We start from the raw sequence: 15,170 nt of genomic DNA on the forward strand, positions 1-15,170 counted from the left end.
TTGTAACTATTTTATCTCTCTAAACTATACTTCACGGTTTTAAATCATTAATTTATACCAATATCGATCTTCCTATGGGTTCTTTTGGTTTTATGAAATCTCCAGATTTGTAGAAGGACAAAAGTAGGTTTTTATTTGAAAATCCCATTGTCAATACTCTATCAACCATGCCTTTCTGCCCTTCTTCATTACCAGGAAGGTCAAAGATTAATATAATTTCAAAAGTAGGATATGCTCAGACCACTTCATTTTATAGAAAACCGAAATATTATTTGATCTGTTGCTGTTTCTACAGTACCATCTTCTCAACCATGATCTCCTGCAGAGATCAGAATGCAGGAGGTTTATGAGGGAGTATATGCCCTTTTTCTCAACAGCTGTGAAGACAAGAAAGTACATGACTAGGCAGAGAGAGAAGTGGAGCATCCACGCCTCAGTCTACCCTACAGGGACTCTGAGCTGGGATGATCCTTTAGTGTTGTCAAGAGGGGGACAGGCCTTCATATTTTCACTTCATCCCATTTCTTTTTTCATTTTTGGAAAAGCTCTAGTTCTACCCAGTTTTCTTTCATTTTGTCTTTAAAGGTTTTCTTAATACCTCATAAGCCTAGAATCCAGTAGCCCAAGGACACTCCATCTAGTTGTAGGGCATATTGATGGCTGCCTACCTGACTCATTCCCTGCTACATAACAGTCCTGGTTTTACCCAGGTATAATCCCAGGTAAAACAGGGAATCCTGATTAAGTAAACCCCAAATGAGACGCAGATGGAGATGTGGCATTAGTTGGCCTAACCAAACTAAAAGGAAGGACATAGCTCTGAGTACCACTAGCAGCCATCTTATCGCCCCAAAGGACCCAGTGCTAGAGATGCTGACACCAAGGATGCCAGAATGAACTGTGAACAGATGTTAGACCTTGAGGCATCATTGAGCTGTTGACTGTAAAGTGCCTGAAATCATCATGACAACATTATAATAATGAACTTCCTTATTGTTAAGCCAATTGGAGTTCATTGCATTGTTACTTAACAGCCAAAAGTTTTCTAAGTGATTCAACAGTACATCTTATTAAACCTAAAAAAAAATCATGTTTACTGACTGACATTGTTTTATTCTCATCTACTTTATCAATGGCAACCCACTCCAGTATTCTTGCCTGGAAAATCTCATGGACAGAGGAGCCTGGCAGGCTTCAGTCCACGGGGTTGCAAAGAGTTAGACACAACTGAGCATGCACACACTGACTCTATCCTTGAGGGCAAATATTATCTTATTGTTATATTACATATTGCTTTATATATGTTCTAAGTCTTGGGTTGCTCTGTACTCATCTCTTTTACATGTTCATGGCCCTGGACCCTTAGAAAACTCCCAACTTTGATAATACTGTCTTTTCTACAAGCCCAACACAACTTCCTCTAACAAAAGTGGACGTGCTTTTCCTTTCTTGTTTGGAAGGCCCTCATCTTAAAGAATTATCCATAAAGTTGCTGCTTGTTTGGTGAGTACCTCCAACACTCACCTCATTTGCAAACAGAAATAACTGGCCCCAGGTCTGATGGCAAGCTTTCGCTACTATGAGTCATCTTAGTGCTCTGTTGTACTGATGGCCCTGTCTTCTACAATCCTATAGTCAAGAGTTTTATAAAGGAGAAAGTATTTCAAATATACTGATTGATATCTAAAGAAACTCAACATACCCTGAAAATGCAATATGCAAGCTGTTCAATATCAACAAATTTAAGAGTTCAAATTAAGAATAAAGTATAAAAGAATGCAAATATTTGTCAAAGTTTAACATTATATTTCAATTAAACTGAAGAATGTTAGTAAGCTCTGAGTAGGTATACTTAACTTAAGCTTATACATTTTAAACAAGAGAGGCAAGGCACAGTACATTTTTATTCTGCATTGGTTAATATACAACATATCCCCACTTCCCTTGAGAAATAGTATCATATCTAAAATACACTTTGATGAACACTGAATATTAAAATGTTACACAATCATTCCTCAGAATCCTGAGGGGGGTGGCTGGATTGATCCCAGGATCACCCCCTCTCCTCACACACACACAGATACCAAAATTCAAGGATGCTTAAATCTCTTAACAGCAGGCCCTCAGTATCCACAGGTTCTGCATCCACCTAAGGAGGGCCAACAGTCTACAAGTGGCTTGAATAGCAGTGAACACAAACACTCTTCAACTTTTCAATATTCTAAGAACATAGCACTGATAACATGAAGAAAAATGTCTGGATTTATTTTTAAATTTAAAATTCTTCTGGTTGTTCTCCACTGAGAGGCCTCAGAGGTGAAAAGGAAATCAGGTTACCACCAAAGGAAATGTGTCTGATCTGTTCTTGATGTCTTCTCTCCACCTGAATGAATGTATTACTGCAGTTTAGGCCTGGCTAGAGAAGAAATTTAGAAAAGCCACTAAAGTAAGTATCAAGAGTTTTACCAAGTGAGTGTTCAATCTTTCAAATTAGTAGTGGATTAATTAATAATATAAATGACATTTTTTGTACACAATGATAAAATTCTTAGTAACATAATGTTATGCTACCCTCCACGGATCTAATTTCAAAATATAGTTTTTTTTTTTTAATTGCAAAGTATATTAGGAATATATACCTTATATATGGAACCTAGAAAAATGGTACTGATGAACCTATTTGCAAGGCAGGAATAGAGATGCAGACATAGAGAACAAACTTCTGGATACAGTGGAGGAAGGAGAGGGTGGGACAAATTGAGAAGTACTGAAACATATAGATTATCATATATAAAACAGCTCGCTAGTGGGAAGTTGCTGCATAACACAGGGAGCTCAACCTGGTGTTCTGTGACAACCTGGAGGGGTGGGATGGGGTGGGAGGTGAGGGGGATATTCAAGAGAGAAAGGACATATGTATACTTATGGCTGATTCATGCTTTTGTGTGGCAGAAACCAACACAACATTGGAAAGCAATTATACTCCAGTTAAAAATAAATTTAAAAAAATAAATTTTTTTAAAAAGGAATACATGCCTTAAAAGGTGACAGACTTAAGTAACATATGCAGGATGAATAAAACTGAGGCCACTTATGCAGATTCCACACATCCTAGTCCACATCATTGTAATTAACAGATCTTTTACTGGTGTGATCCTGCCAGGATCCTTCTCTTTGTTCTTCCTCAAGCCCTACTTCAGGTTTAAATTATGCACAGAGCTGGTAATGATGTGGGTCTAAAGGTATACCTATTAAAAAAATCCTAGAATATAAATCCTAATATTTATGGGAATGGAAAATAATTCACAGGGAGACTAAGTTATAAGATACTAAGATTTATCAACAAGAAAATATATAACTGTGAAGCAATTTTAATTATATTACTAATAATATATCAAAAACAGAATGTTATGATTAACTTCTAGACTTATTTATAATATCATATATTATCAGAACCAATCATTTAGAGTTGAGAACTGGGGACGAGATTAAATCAGGTTTCTATAAACTGGCCTCATGCTGAAATCCCCGTCCATCTAGGTGTCAGCCTCTGAGTAAAGAAGGCTAAAACCAAGAATAAACAGTGCATGTCGCAGGAACCATTCTGCTCCTGAGATGCAGCGAGCCCAGAAGGCTGAATATGGAGAAGTCAGCTTTGAAAGATAATAAAAGTCAACATAGTCAGAGGTCCTTAAGGAATTAGTGGCTTAAGAAAGCCAAGCATTTGTCAGGCTTTGTGAGACTAACAAAAGTTGTTGCTGTTTTATCCTACATTTGCCTTAATGAATTTTTTATATTCTGAGATTGAAGATTAGCAAAAAAAGCCCATTCCCTGACTCATTTTAACAATTGTTCCTGGAAAATTTCAAGGTAAGTCTGTAAACCAGAGTTGCTGACCCTGCCTACATAAATTGCCTGGTGAACGTCCAAAACCAGATCACTGAAATAAAAATATCCGGGAGTAGGGCTGAAAACCAATGCTGCAGACACTCAGTAGGCAAGAGAGCACTCTTCCATTTATGTCCTACTGTTCAGTGCCAGCATCCAGGAATATGAATCAGTTTCTCTGCCCAAAGAGAAACTTACAGTTAATAAGGGAAATAGATTCCTGAAAGCATCGTATGTTTTACGAATACAATAGTTTATTCATATTATACTCTCAAAAAGGGATTAAATGTGTGTACTGCATGTACTGTATGCCTTTGTCTACAGAGAAACATGTGAGAGGTGAGAGCTTTTACAGGAAGGCTTCACAGACAGACAAATGTTTGGAGTAGACTTAGAGGCTAGAGGTCATTAAAAAGTAAAGGTCGGGGGGCTTCCAAATAAAGTAACAGGACATAAAAATAGCAATCTAAAAGAATTACAATGAAATAAGCATTGATGACTGAAGATAGGATAGACATTTTCTTCTCAACTATATACTATAAAAGGGTATAAATCTTGCATTATCTTTTTCTTGCATCACTGAGAAATACTGAGCATACTAGATATTCAAGTATTCAACCAATCTGTCACAACAAATTTGATACATAAACCATAAAAAGAATTAAATCTTCAGTTTAATACTAAAGCATACTATAAAGTATATGAAAAATTTTTTCCCATTTTGAGAAAAAAATGAACAAAAAAGGAGTTCAGAGTAAATAGTGACAGGATGTACATTTTAAACTGTGCATATAAACTGAAAAATAACACTCATTTTATAAAACAAATCTAAAATACAAAGAACTTTTCAAATTGAAAACTTACTGAATCAAGAAGATGGCATTCAGTAGTGAGACTTTTATTATCACATAATACTGAAAAAAAAAAAAAAAAAAAGAAGAATTTTTAACTTTTTAAAGAATATTCTTGCAGTTAAGGGTTGTTAGAAATGGACAGACTTAAAAGATATGAAAACTTCCAAATATCAAAGGCGAAGAAAAATATGCGCCATCTTATGCTATAATATTCTTTTTAAATGTAGTTAAATTTCTTTGTAAAATTCTCATCCTTAATTTCAGTATACTAAGTCTTCTCTAAATAAATCTCATGCTTGTAATTTAAAGGTACTCAAAAGACACTATAAGAACATAGCAGAAATGCATTAAGTGTCTGCCCAATGTTATAATGTTTATTTTACCTTAGGCCCCAACCAGAACAGCACCATAGGGTAACAGGTAAAAACAGGAGGTGAAATCACCACACATTACATTATAACATAAACACAAGAGCCATTTCCTATTGAAGAACAATCGCAACAAAATAGGTAAGAAAAGGTATTAGGGCACAAAAAAAGGACGTTTTAAAGAAAGGTTTGAGGTTCTTTGATGGAAAAGAAGAGAACTAAAAAAAGTTTAAGGGAATTTTTCTAATTCTGAGCCTTCACAAACAATAAAGGACCCCAGATAGTTAGGTCTAATCAAAAGTGCTCCTGACATCCAACGTGGATTAGTATCTGTTGTTGATTTTTAACAAGTCTGTCTCAAAAGATTTGGGGTGGAGAGTGGGGTACCACAATGAGAACTAACTCTCATTAGATATTTACAGCAAGTGTCCAGTTTCTCACCCTTTATTCTTGGAAACTATATCCAGAAGTGTTTACAATAATCTATACTTTAGGACAAGTTCATTTATTTAACAAAACCTTATTTAAATGCATTAAAAAGACCTTACCTGGCTGAGAAGTTTTCGTTTCTTCTTCCCATGAGATGTTATTTTGTGATTGTATATTTTTTTCAGGGCTAATCATCAAAACATCCTGTGTTGTAACTGAATTTAGTTCCATTCCTTCCACAACATCTGAAATTTCTTCCTTTTTGTTAGTATTAATATCATCTGCTACTTTGCCAGCATGGAGAGCCAAATTCATTCTTTCACTAGATAAACAATCTATCTCAAAGTTTATCTTATTTATACCCTGGAAGTAAAAATGATTTTTACATTTAATTACCCAAAAGTTAAATAAACATAAAAAGTCTTGTCACTATTGAAAATAATGATAGAGGGATGACATTCTGAGCACAAGCTAAAGAACACTATAAATCCATCCTACTATCTTGCTTCTTGAACAATGAGATTAGATAATATTACAGCAATAGTATAACTGAAGGAAAGTTTCTCAGCAAGTACCAATATCCCGGTTCAGAGATTGACAAACATTCTATGTGAAGGGCCAGGTGTATGATGGACTCTTGAACAATACGTATTTGAACTGCAAGGGTCCACTTAGAATCTTTTCAGTGGTAAATACTATAGGATCTGCAGTTGTTGAATCCACAGATGCGAAACTACTAACATGGAAGAACCAAGTATAAGGGGTGGGCCAACGTAAGTTTTATGTGGATTTTCAACTGTGCAGAGGGATGGCACACCCCTCCTGCTGTCGTTCAAGTGTGTGTATGCTCAGCTGTATCCAACTCTTTGTGACCCCAAGAACTGCAGCCTGCCAGGCTCCTCTGTCCATGGAATTCTCTAGGCAAGAATACTGGAATTCAGTTGCCATTTCCTACTCCAAAGAATCTTCTTGATCCAGGGCTAGAACCCAAGTCTCCAGATTCTTTACCACTACACCACCTGGAAAGCCCTCTGTTCAAGAGTCAACTATAAATATTTTAGGCTTTGTAAGCCAGACTCTGCCACAAACACTGAACACTCTATCATTGTGTTTTGAAAGCAGCCAAATACATAAATGAATGACAGTGGCTGTAGTACAATAAAACTTTATTTACAAAAATAATCTTGATGTAAGCTGAAATACAAATTGGCACTATGGTCTCAAACAAGCCAAAGGTCTTTGAAATAAGAACTATCATTTCATATGACTGATTAAAATTTCCAGTGGAAATTCTGGGGGTTGTTTATGGAGTTACTATATATATTGATACAAATAGATAATATCCTGGGCTACCTAATGCATCAGAACAGGACTTACATGGTTTATTTCAATTAAATCTTGTAATCCAAGACACTTAGCATCTTCTCCTATGCTGTTCCTGAAAAAGAAAAAAGAAGCACTGTACTCAGAAAATTAAACATATTGCTGTCTTGACTTGTTTTGAGACTATCCTTTATGAGTCAGAGATGAGCCCTCATCTAAGATCAGGCCTGATCCAAATAGATTAGTTTTGGATGATAGCTACTACAGGATGGCCTTAGAAACCAAATGCATTTTCCCCAGAATGCTTGTAAGCCTTTGACCATGCTCGTCAGTCTATTGGAAATCTTTTGAACCTCAGCCAAATCCAGAGCCACATACTAGGGAAGGGTAAGCTAAAGCTTACTTCTAGGGGATGGAAGCAACATGCAAGTATTGTATAGCTGGAGTTGGCTACATTTACTTGTTAGCTACAGCACAAAACATTCAAATCCTGAAGTTCTTAACTCACGTTTTATTAGAAACATCTGTCTCAATCTCTTGGAGTTTTTTTTTTTTTTAAAGTATACTCTATTTTTCTGGTTTTCAGCTTCACTTTGCCTTCATTGTACAAAGTTGTTTGTAAAAAGGCTCTTTTGAGACTATTTTTAGAAATTAAAAAGTAAAGAGAAGTCCTAAACAGCACTTGTAATATCACTTAAATACAATTTTGGATCTTCTTAGTACAAGAAAATGAACTGCAGGATAAGAAATGACAATAAATTGGTATCTTATAATCCACAGATTTTTAAAGCATCTAAAGTATTTTAACTGCCACAAATGCTAAATATACTGCGGCTTACATTAAAAACTAGAAATTTTACAACTTGTTCCATGAAATACTTACAAAGAAAAACTTTCGTTTCCCCCATTTCAAGTTATAGGGTGTTTCTCAAGATGAATTTGGGTAACTTACTCATTTTCCAAATTTTCTCATTTTTGAAAAATGGGGATTTAGTACCCTATTTGGTTGTTTTGAGGAGTGAATGAGATAATATGTGATAGGAACCTAGAACCATGTCCAGCCCATAATAATTGTTCAGTACATATTAGCTCCCCCTTGTCTGCTCTGCCATCTGTCAAGTCAGGATTCCCAAGGTACTTTCCATAAAGGCTGATACAAAAGTGCCTACCTCTTAATGACCCTGCAGGGATGTAACAGCACTACTTTATACATGATGAAACTGAAGCTGAGTTAATTAAACTTGACCTGAAGTTTCATAGTATGTCATATGACTGGTTTTGAGCTCAGATGTGTCAAGCATCAAAACTGCATACAAAAGAACACTACACTGTTTAGCACCAAAGAACACTATATTGTTTCTTTTCTTCTTAGTTCTGCAGAATTTATTTTATCCATCTAGATATGACCATTTCCAAATCTGAAATCTGAAGCCTTAATTTCCTCCTTTATAAAATAGAAATATTGCCTATATGTTATGGTCATTGTGAAATTTAAAAATATATGTGTTGCATACTTAACAGGTTAACAATTGGAAATGGTATTTAATGTCTACATCTGTTAAACTCTTAGTAATAACACATTAAAGAAATACCTGTTTCCAGGAATATTTGAAATCAAAGTCTTATCAACATGTTCACTTTTGGCACCCTGAGGACCAGGATTCTCTGGTGATGTAGTTTGTCTTAGAAGGCCCATCTCAGCCCTGGTCTCAGACACAGTTTTGCTGACAGACTGAGGTGTTTTAAGTCTTTGAGAAAGACATTCAGAAGAAAGTCCTAGAAGATGAAAGAAATCATCTCAACACCAAAAAGCTCTTTCATTCATTTTTCACTATAGTTAGAGAGACAGTGCCAATTCTTCCTATTCCCCTACCAACTAGCCTCTTTGTCCTATAAAATAATGTTTATTAAAGTCAAATGCCTGAGACTTTCAGTTAAAGATGATACTGAACACACACACTAATGGCTTCCTCTTAACATTTCACTACTATAAACAGTAAAGAGATAATCTTAAAAGGGAGAACACTACAAGGACAAAGCATCCTCTTTTTTTAAGGTCATTGACTTTTAAAAATTTGAAATATAATTTTCAAGGACAGACGAAACAAAGAGACAACAAAACTCAGGAAATTTTGGAAGTGCAATATAGATGGATGAGTAGTGTATTTCCTAGTAAACCTGAGAAAATAAATCCTAAGCCACCAGTCAGGAAAGATGTGAATCACTCCAGTTTATATCACAGTACTCCTCAAAAAGAATTGGTGGCGTCAAGAATCGCTAGGAGCAGAGGTAAAAACAGGAAGATTGGTTCAAAGTCAGTTTAAAAAACAATTAAGAGTCCAGACTCCTTTCCTCATTATGCACAGCTAGGCAGCTATGAAAAATCCCATCCCACCATCAAGATAAAATAAAACTAGAGGCTTATTTCCCCAAAAAAGTTGAAATAGAGGGTCTGTGGTTTAGGGGATACAATTGAAAGATGAGTACTATATGGAAAAGGGGGGAATGAAATGAGTATTTTTAAAACTGTTGATACACTCAGTTTCCCTCCCTCCATGTAGCTCCTGAAAGACTGGCAGCCAGAATTATACCCTCCAGGCAGCAGGTTGGAAAGATCTCTGGAGAATCTGACTGCAGCTGCTGCTAAGTCGCTTCAGTCGTGTCCGACTCTGTGCGACCCAATGGACAGCATCCCATCAGGCTCCACCGTCCCTGGGATTCTCCAGGCAAGAACACTGGAGTGGGTTGCCATTTCCTTCTCCAATGCATGAAAGTGCAAAGTGAAAGTGGGTCGCTAAGAGTCTGAGAATCTGACTAGCCCATGAGAAAAGACTTAAATACAGCATAACAATGCAGCTAAATCATCCCATAGTAAAGACCCTACCACCCATGTGCTGCCATGCAGAGCCCTGCTCATAGCTGTGAGCAGGCAGTGAACCATCATTAGACACCCAAGGGAAGCCTCTGATACAAGAGACAGAAACCAAAACCAAACAGATAAGAGTATTTTGGGACAAATACTGACTCTCCAGGAGAAGAATACATAAAAGTTATCATTAATGTCTGCAGAAAGATAAGACAACACACTTAAGAAACAAGTACAGAATGTTATAAAACGGAACATCCAAAGAATGAGAAAGAGCTCTTAGGAATGAAAAACATCGTCAACAGGAAAGATGAAGAAATTCAGGAAGTAGAAGAAAATGACAAGAACAGGAAAGAATGATAGTCTACTACAAGGAGAAAGATATGTGCTTCTGGAAGAAAGATCAGAGAGAACCAAGGAAAGTATATCAAAGAAATAATTCAAGAAAAAAAATCTACACTTTATTTAGAAAAGGCCATAAATAATACCCAAAGATTCCTCTAAGCACTGGAAGTGATAGCCTTGAGGACATAATAAATAGGGGCTTCTTGGGGGACTTCTGTTTTATAACAACCCTCATATAACCTATGTGTTCTATAATTAAAACTCAGTTTCAAAAAGATAAATTTTGGTCAAAAACCTTGATCTCTCTAATCATAAGTGCCAAGATGGGACATGAAAGAACATACAGCAGTGAACCCACAGTCCTGCAAGCTACTAGGATCCTTGGAAATAAGTAGCAAGGAGCCATGTCATTAGCAGTGAGGCAATTCCTGGGCATCCAGGGAGCACAGCTGATTAGAATAAAGGAAACATAGCAAAACCACACACTAGGTGTGATACCTAAATTGACTGGGAGGTTATAAAATACTTGGTGATAAATTTACATTTTAAAGTAAATATTAGATAGCAACTCAAATTTATTGTCAGAAATCTTCCTAGTGGACACAGTTAGATAATAGAAAAAAAAAAAAATCCCTTCTGCTAATTAGTACTTAAAGAGGACTTGGTCTGTTTCTCCTTGGAAATAAACAGCTAGCACTTAAAGCATTAATAGAAGTGTTTACCAAGATATAAGGAACAGATTACTTCAACTATGACCTCTCATTTATGGCTTATATTTTATTTCAATCTAAGTAAATAAATTCAAACTAATAAAGATAGCCTATGAAAAACAGGTACTGAAAAACACAACCAGAGTTAGAAAATCGTAAGAAAGAATGACTTCCTAAAGTATTAAGAGCTGGTTACATGGCAGTATTTTTAAATCAGGGAATTGGTACTTTTATTACATGTAAAAAACATTGGAGGAAAATTTTCACTCCAAATGAAAATGAAACCAAACTTATCTTCCATAAGCTATTTCTCAGAAATCACAGTGAAAACACATAAATCTTGACATGAAAACTGTTTTTCAACTCTTACACAAGCGTCCATCCAACCCAAATATTTCCCTTAAGTAGTCTCAGCAGAAAAAACTAACCTGAGAATGATTTAATGGGACTTTCAATTCTGAAAAATCCAGCATCAAACACTATTTTATCCACTTCCTTTGGCATTACAGAGGCTGCTGCCTCAGCCTGTTCCTCCTGTTTAATTCTCTCTCTCATTGCATTTTTTATGGCAGCAAGGCGATTTCTAGCAGCAATTCTTCCACCATCATCCTGTTTGGGTTTACTTGCTATACCTGAGACAACTTTTTTCTGTGAAGAGAAATTATAACATTTATTAAAGCTACTCATTACCATCTAAAGAATCTGCCTGCAATGCAGAAGATCCAGGTTTGACGCCTGGGTTGGGAATATCTTCTGGAGAAAGGAATGGCTATCCACTCCAGTACTCTTGCTTGGAGAATTCGATGGACAGAGGAGCCTGGCGGGCTACAGTCCATGGGATCACAAAAAGTTGGACATGACTGAGCGATTAATACTTTCACACATTATCGTTTTATAAGAAAAACGAATAAAGCATATGTAAAATATTTAACATGTTCAATATATACTTATCAAGCTCCCAGTATGTGCTAAAATGCTGGGGCCAAAAGTCAAGGGACCAAGTTCCTGCTCTCAAAGAGCTCTCAGCCTCATGGTAGAAGAGCTAGATAAAGACACTGAGAAGAATAAATGTCATGCTAAAACTAAATTCAGAGGGCTGAATTTATGAATTAATCAACCTTCAGAGGCACCAAGAAAGGCTTCTAGGAAGTCACACCTAAGCTGAAATCAGAGATAGGTGAGCTATAAGATGGGGTAAGGAAAGGGCTAGGCAGAAAGAACAGCATGTTTGCAAAACCAGAAGTGACAAAGCACAGAGGAGTTGGCATGAGGTGAGCACAGCTAATCAGAATCCTTCACATGTGGCCATTTACGCAGAGGACAAAAGAATAGAGATTACCTATGATTTTTACGCAGGAGGTTAGCATTACCGAATTTGCCTTTTAGAAAGGTCACTCACTCTGTCCAGCCTGGAGAACGGGCTGGAGGGTGACAAGCCAGTTAGGAAGGAGACTTCTGCAGTGACACTGGGAAAAGATGCTAGTAGTTGAGGTTAAGGAGGGGAAAAAAATGGAAAAAAGTAAACAGATTCAAAAGATATTTAAGAGGAAGAATTGAGAGGACTTAGCAATCTTTTAGACATGCAACAGTAAAGTGGTGAAAACCAGAACAGATCACAGAAGATAACCAGGTTTCCATCTTGCGCCCCTGGAGGGATGGTACCACCATTCTCTGGAACAGGGAAACATCAATGTGTGTGCAGATGATTTCAGTTTGGGATATATAGCTTATATATACCTTAATACTTAAAGTATTACTGTGTCAGCAGTAAGTGTGGTTTGAAATATAGATTTGGGAATCATTGCAGGGTGGATACAACTGCACATGAAGAAAGTGGAAGGAGGGAAGAGAGCTGAAGTAGAAACTTGAGTATCACAAACACTTAAGGGACAAGTGGAAACAGAAACTTGCAAACATGACCGAAGAATGGATATAGAGGTAGGAGGAAGATCAGTAGAATATAATTTCAAGAAAGAGGAAGTAGACTGTATTTAATAATGCAGAGGGACTAGATTTTATAATTAACTGTCTACTAACTGCAGAACTAGTGGGTCAATAACCTTGGTTATAACTGTTCTAGAGGCCTGGAGAGGGTGAAGCTGAATGGCAGTGAGTTGGAGAGGTAAATGGGAATCAAAACAGTAAAGACAGAGTATAGAGAACTTTGTGACTGGGAAGAAAGAAATGGGAATGAGAAAGGGAAGGTACAGATAACTAGAGGGAGATGTGGACCTCATAGGTTTAGTTGTTTTTGTTTTTTCTAATGTAAACAAAGACACTTAAATATATCTAAAAACAGATGGAAAAAAGAGGGAAAGGTAGAAAACAAGGCTAAGTGATAGAATGAGAAGTCAATAAATAGGAATCAGAAAGGAACGGTATCAAAGTATAGGTAAAAGATAAATCTTATTTGTTTCATAGCTTCACAGTAGCTTATAAATAAAGTAGGAGGAGAGAGACACCTGGTGATAAAATGCAGAATTACAAGGCTCTGCCATATTGCTACAGCCATTATTTGCATCACTGATGATATTGATGTTTCCAGGACTAAGTACTCAATAAGAAATATCCACAGTAGCTTCAAAATGTTCAAGCATCCTTCACTGTTTAGTATATTTAAAACTCATTTGTTTAATTTTGTCAGTATCCTTAGAGTCCTTGTCATAACAATTAGCAAAATAATTTTATTAAAAGCTTTCTTTAATACTCTAACATCTTAAATTCCTAAGGAGTCAAAACAGATTTTTATCTGAATTACACAGCATAATAAAGTACCAATCTGGAAGCCTAATTTTATAACCACAGGCATTTTTCTAAAATCTAAAAGGAAAACTGGAGGTTTGAAAAGTGCCCATCTAAACCAATGAGTTTAAAACATTACTAGAAGGCCTCCCTGGGGCTCAGTGGTAAAGAATCCGCCTGCCAACGGAGGAGACACAGGTTCGACCTCTGATCCGGGACGATCCCACATGCCATGGAGCAACTATGCTTGTGCGCCACACTATGGAGCCTGTGCTCTAGAGCCTGGAGGCCACCACTATTGAGACCATGTGCCACAACTACTGAAGCCCACCCACATACCCTAGAGCCTGTGCTCTGCAACAAGAGAAACCAGCAGACTGCAACTGGAGAAGTGCCCCACTCGCCACGACTAGAGAAAGTTCACAAAGCAGTGAAGACCCATTACAGCCAAATAAATAAATAAACATTATTAGGGGAAAAAATCTACAAATATATAACAATGGAATCTATCATGATAAAGTGAATTTCACAGAGAAAAGTAATAGGAAATTTTACAAAATAAAATGTAGGGAAGAAGACAGACATTCTAAAGAGTCATTGTTCCTCTTTACTATTTAAAATTCTTTCATTTTGAAATGTATCACTCAAAAGAGACACACAATCCACTGTACTGGATAAAAACAGGGATTCTGGAATGAGCAAGTCTGGCCTGAAACCTAGCTCCACCTTGGGCAAGTAACTTAATCTATTTTGGGCCTCACATCCCAGATAACAGTACCACCTCAACAGGATTGTTGAGGATTAAATGAGTTAAAACATGTTAAGTACTTGGAACAACATCTGGCACATATTAAGGATTCTATAAATTATTTACTTCTACTTTGTATAAACACAATTTAAAGAATAACACATACGCCCTGCTGAGCACCTCAGAAGCTCCTGGGGTGCCCCAATTCCATCACAGCCACTGTCATTCCTCCCTCCAGAAACAATCATCCTGAATTTCGTGTTGTTCATTTCCTTATTCTTTCTTCAAAGACAATCAGGACATTGTAAGCAACAGACGAAACTTATTTTATAAAATGATAAAAAAAACCTGAAGCTAAATGTTTCTGAAGCTGGAAAATAAAAATTCTTTAGAGTAGAAGAGTCTATATTAGAAACCTACAGACTTACCCGAAAAACTTTTTTGCTTGTATTGTTATTGTTTTGCCATCCAGATTCCTCAAGTTTGGTCAGATTGCTGAATTTTTGGTTTACATCTTCTATCTGTTAATAAATAAAGCACAAGTTTATCAGATCAATGAAAAACCACAATAAAATTACAAACTAATAAACTGAAGCTTAAAAAAAATTGAGAATGGCAACATAAAATCTGACTAAATCATTCTCAACTCAGTATTCAAGTAAAAAATTCTTATGGTAAAATTGTTTATTGTTATTTTTTGTCTTATAAACCTCCAAAATCTGCATAATGGATGTCATATATGAATAACTCTCCTAAATTATTTTTTATCACTAAAATGCTAAGAAAGATATCCTAAATGTTTGTTTCCTACATTACACAATCTGAACACAATCTTTCTCTCTCTTTTTTACAGTTTATTTATCCATTCTCTTACTGAAGGACATCTTGGCTGCTTCC

The 15,170-nt window shown here is 36.3% G+C and overlaps 1 protein-coding gene across 4 annotated transcripts in view; it reads right to left on the bottom strand.

Annotated features, from left to right (window-relative positions):
• Positions 1-1,884: 1,884 nt before the first annotated feature.
• Positions 1,885-15,170, bottom strand: part of DLGAP5 (DLG associated protein 5) — a 46,391-nt gene continuing 33,105 nt past the window's right edge. For 2 of the 4 annotated variants that reach the window (XM_055538120.1, XM_055538118.1), the window contains exons 13-19: positions 14,702-14,794; positions 11,212-11,431; positions 8,455-8,638; positions 6,917-6,977; positions 5,659-5,902; positions 4,753-4,802; positions 1,885-2,416 (exon numbers count right to left, since the gene is read on the bottom strand). In XM_055538120.1, the coding sequence (XP_055394095.1) occupies positions 2,276-2,416; positions 4,753-4,802; positions 5,659-5,902; positions 6,917-6,977; positions 8,455-8,638; positions 11,212-11,431; positions 14,702-14,794 (993 nt within the window). In that variant the 3' untranslated portion in view covers positions 1,885-2,275. Of the gene's footprint in view, positions 2,417-3,235; positions 4,067-4,752; positions 4,803-5,658; positions 5,903-6,916; positions 6,978-8,454; positions 8,639-11,211; positions 11,432-14,701; positions 14,795-15,170 lie in introns of those variants that run through there. The other 2 variants (XM_055538119.1, XM_055538121.1) reach the window with 2 other exon arrangements.

Source organism: Bubalus kerabau, chromosome 10 (assembly GCF_029407905.1).
Source record: "Bubalus kerabau isolate K-KA32 ecotype Philippines breed swamp buffalo chromosome 10, PCC_UOA_SB_1v2, whole genome shotgun sequence".
NCBI classification, from domain to species: Eukaryota; Metazoa; Chordata; class Mammalia; order Artiodactyla; family Bovidae; genus Bubalus; species Bubalus kerabau.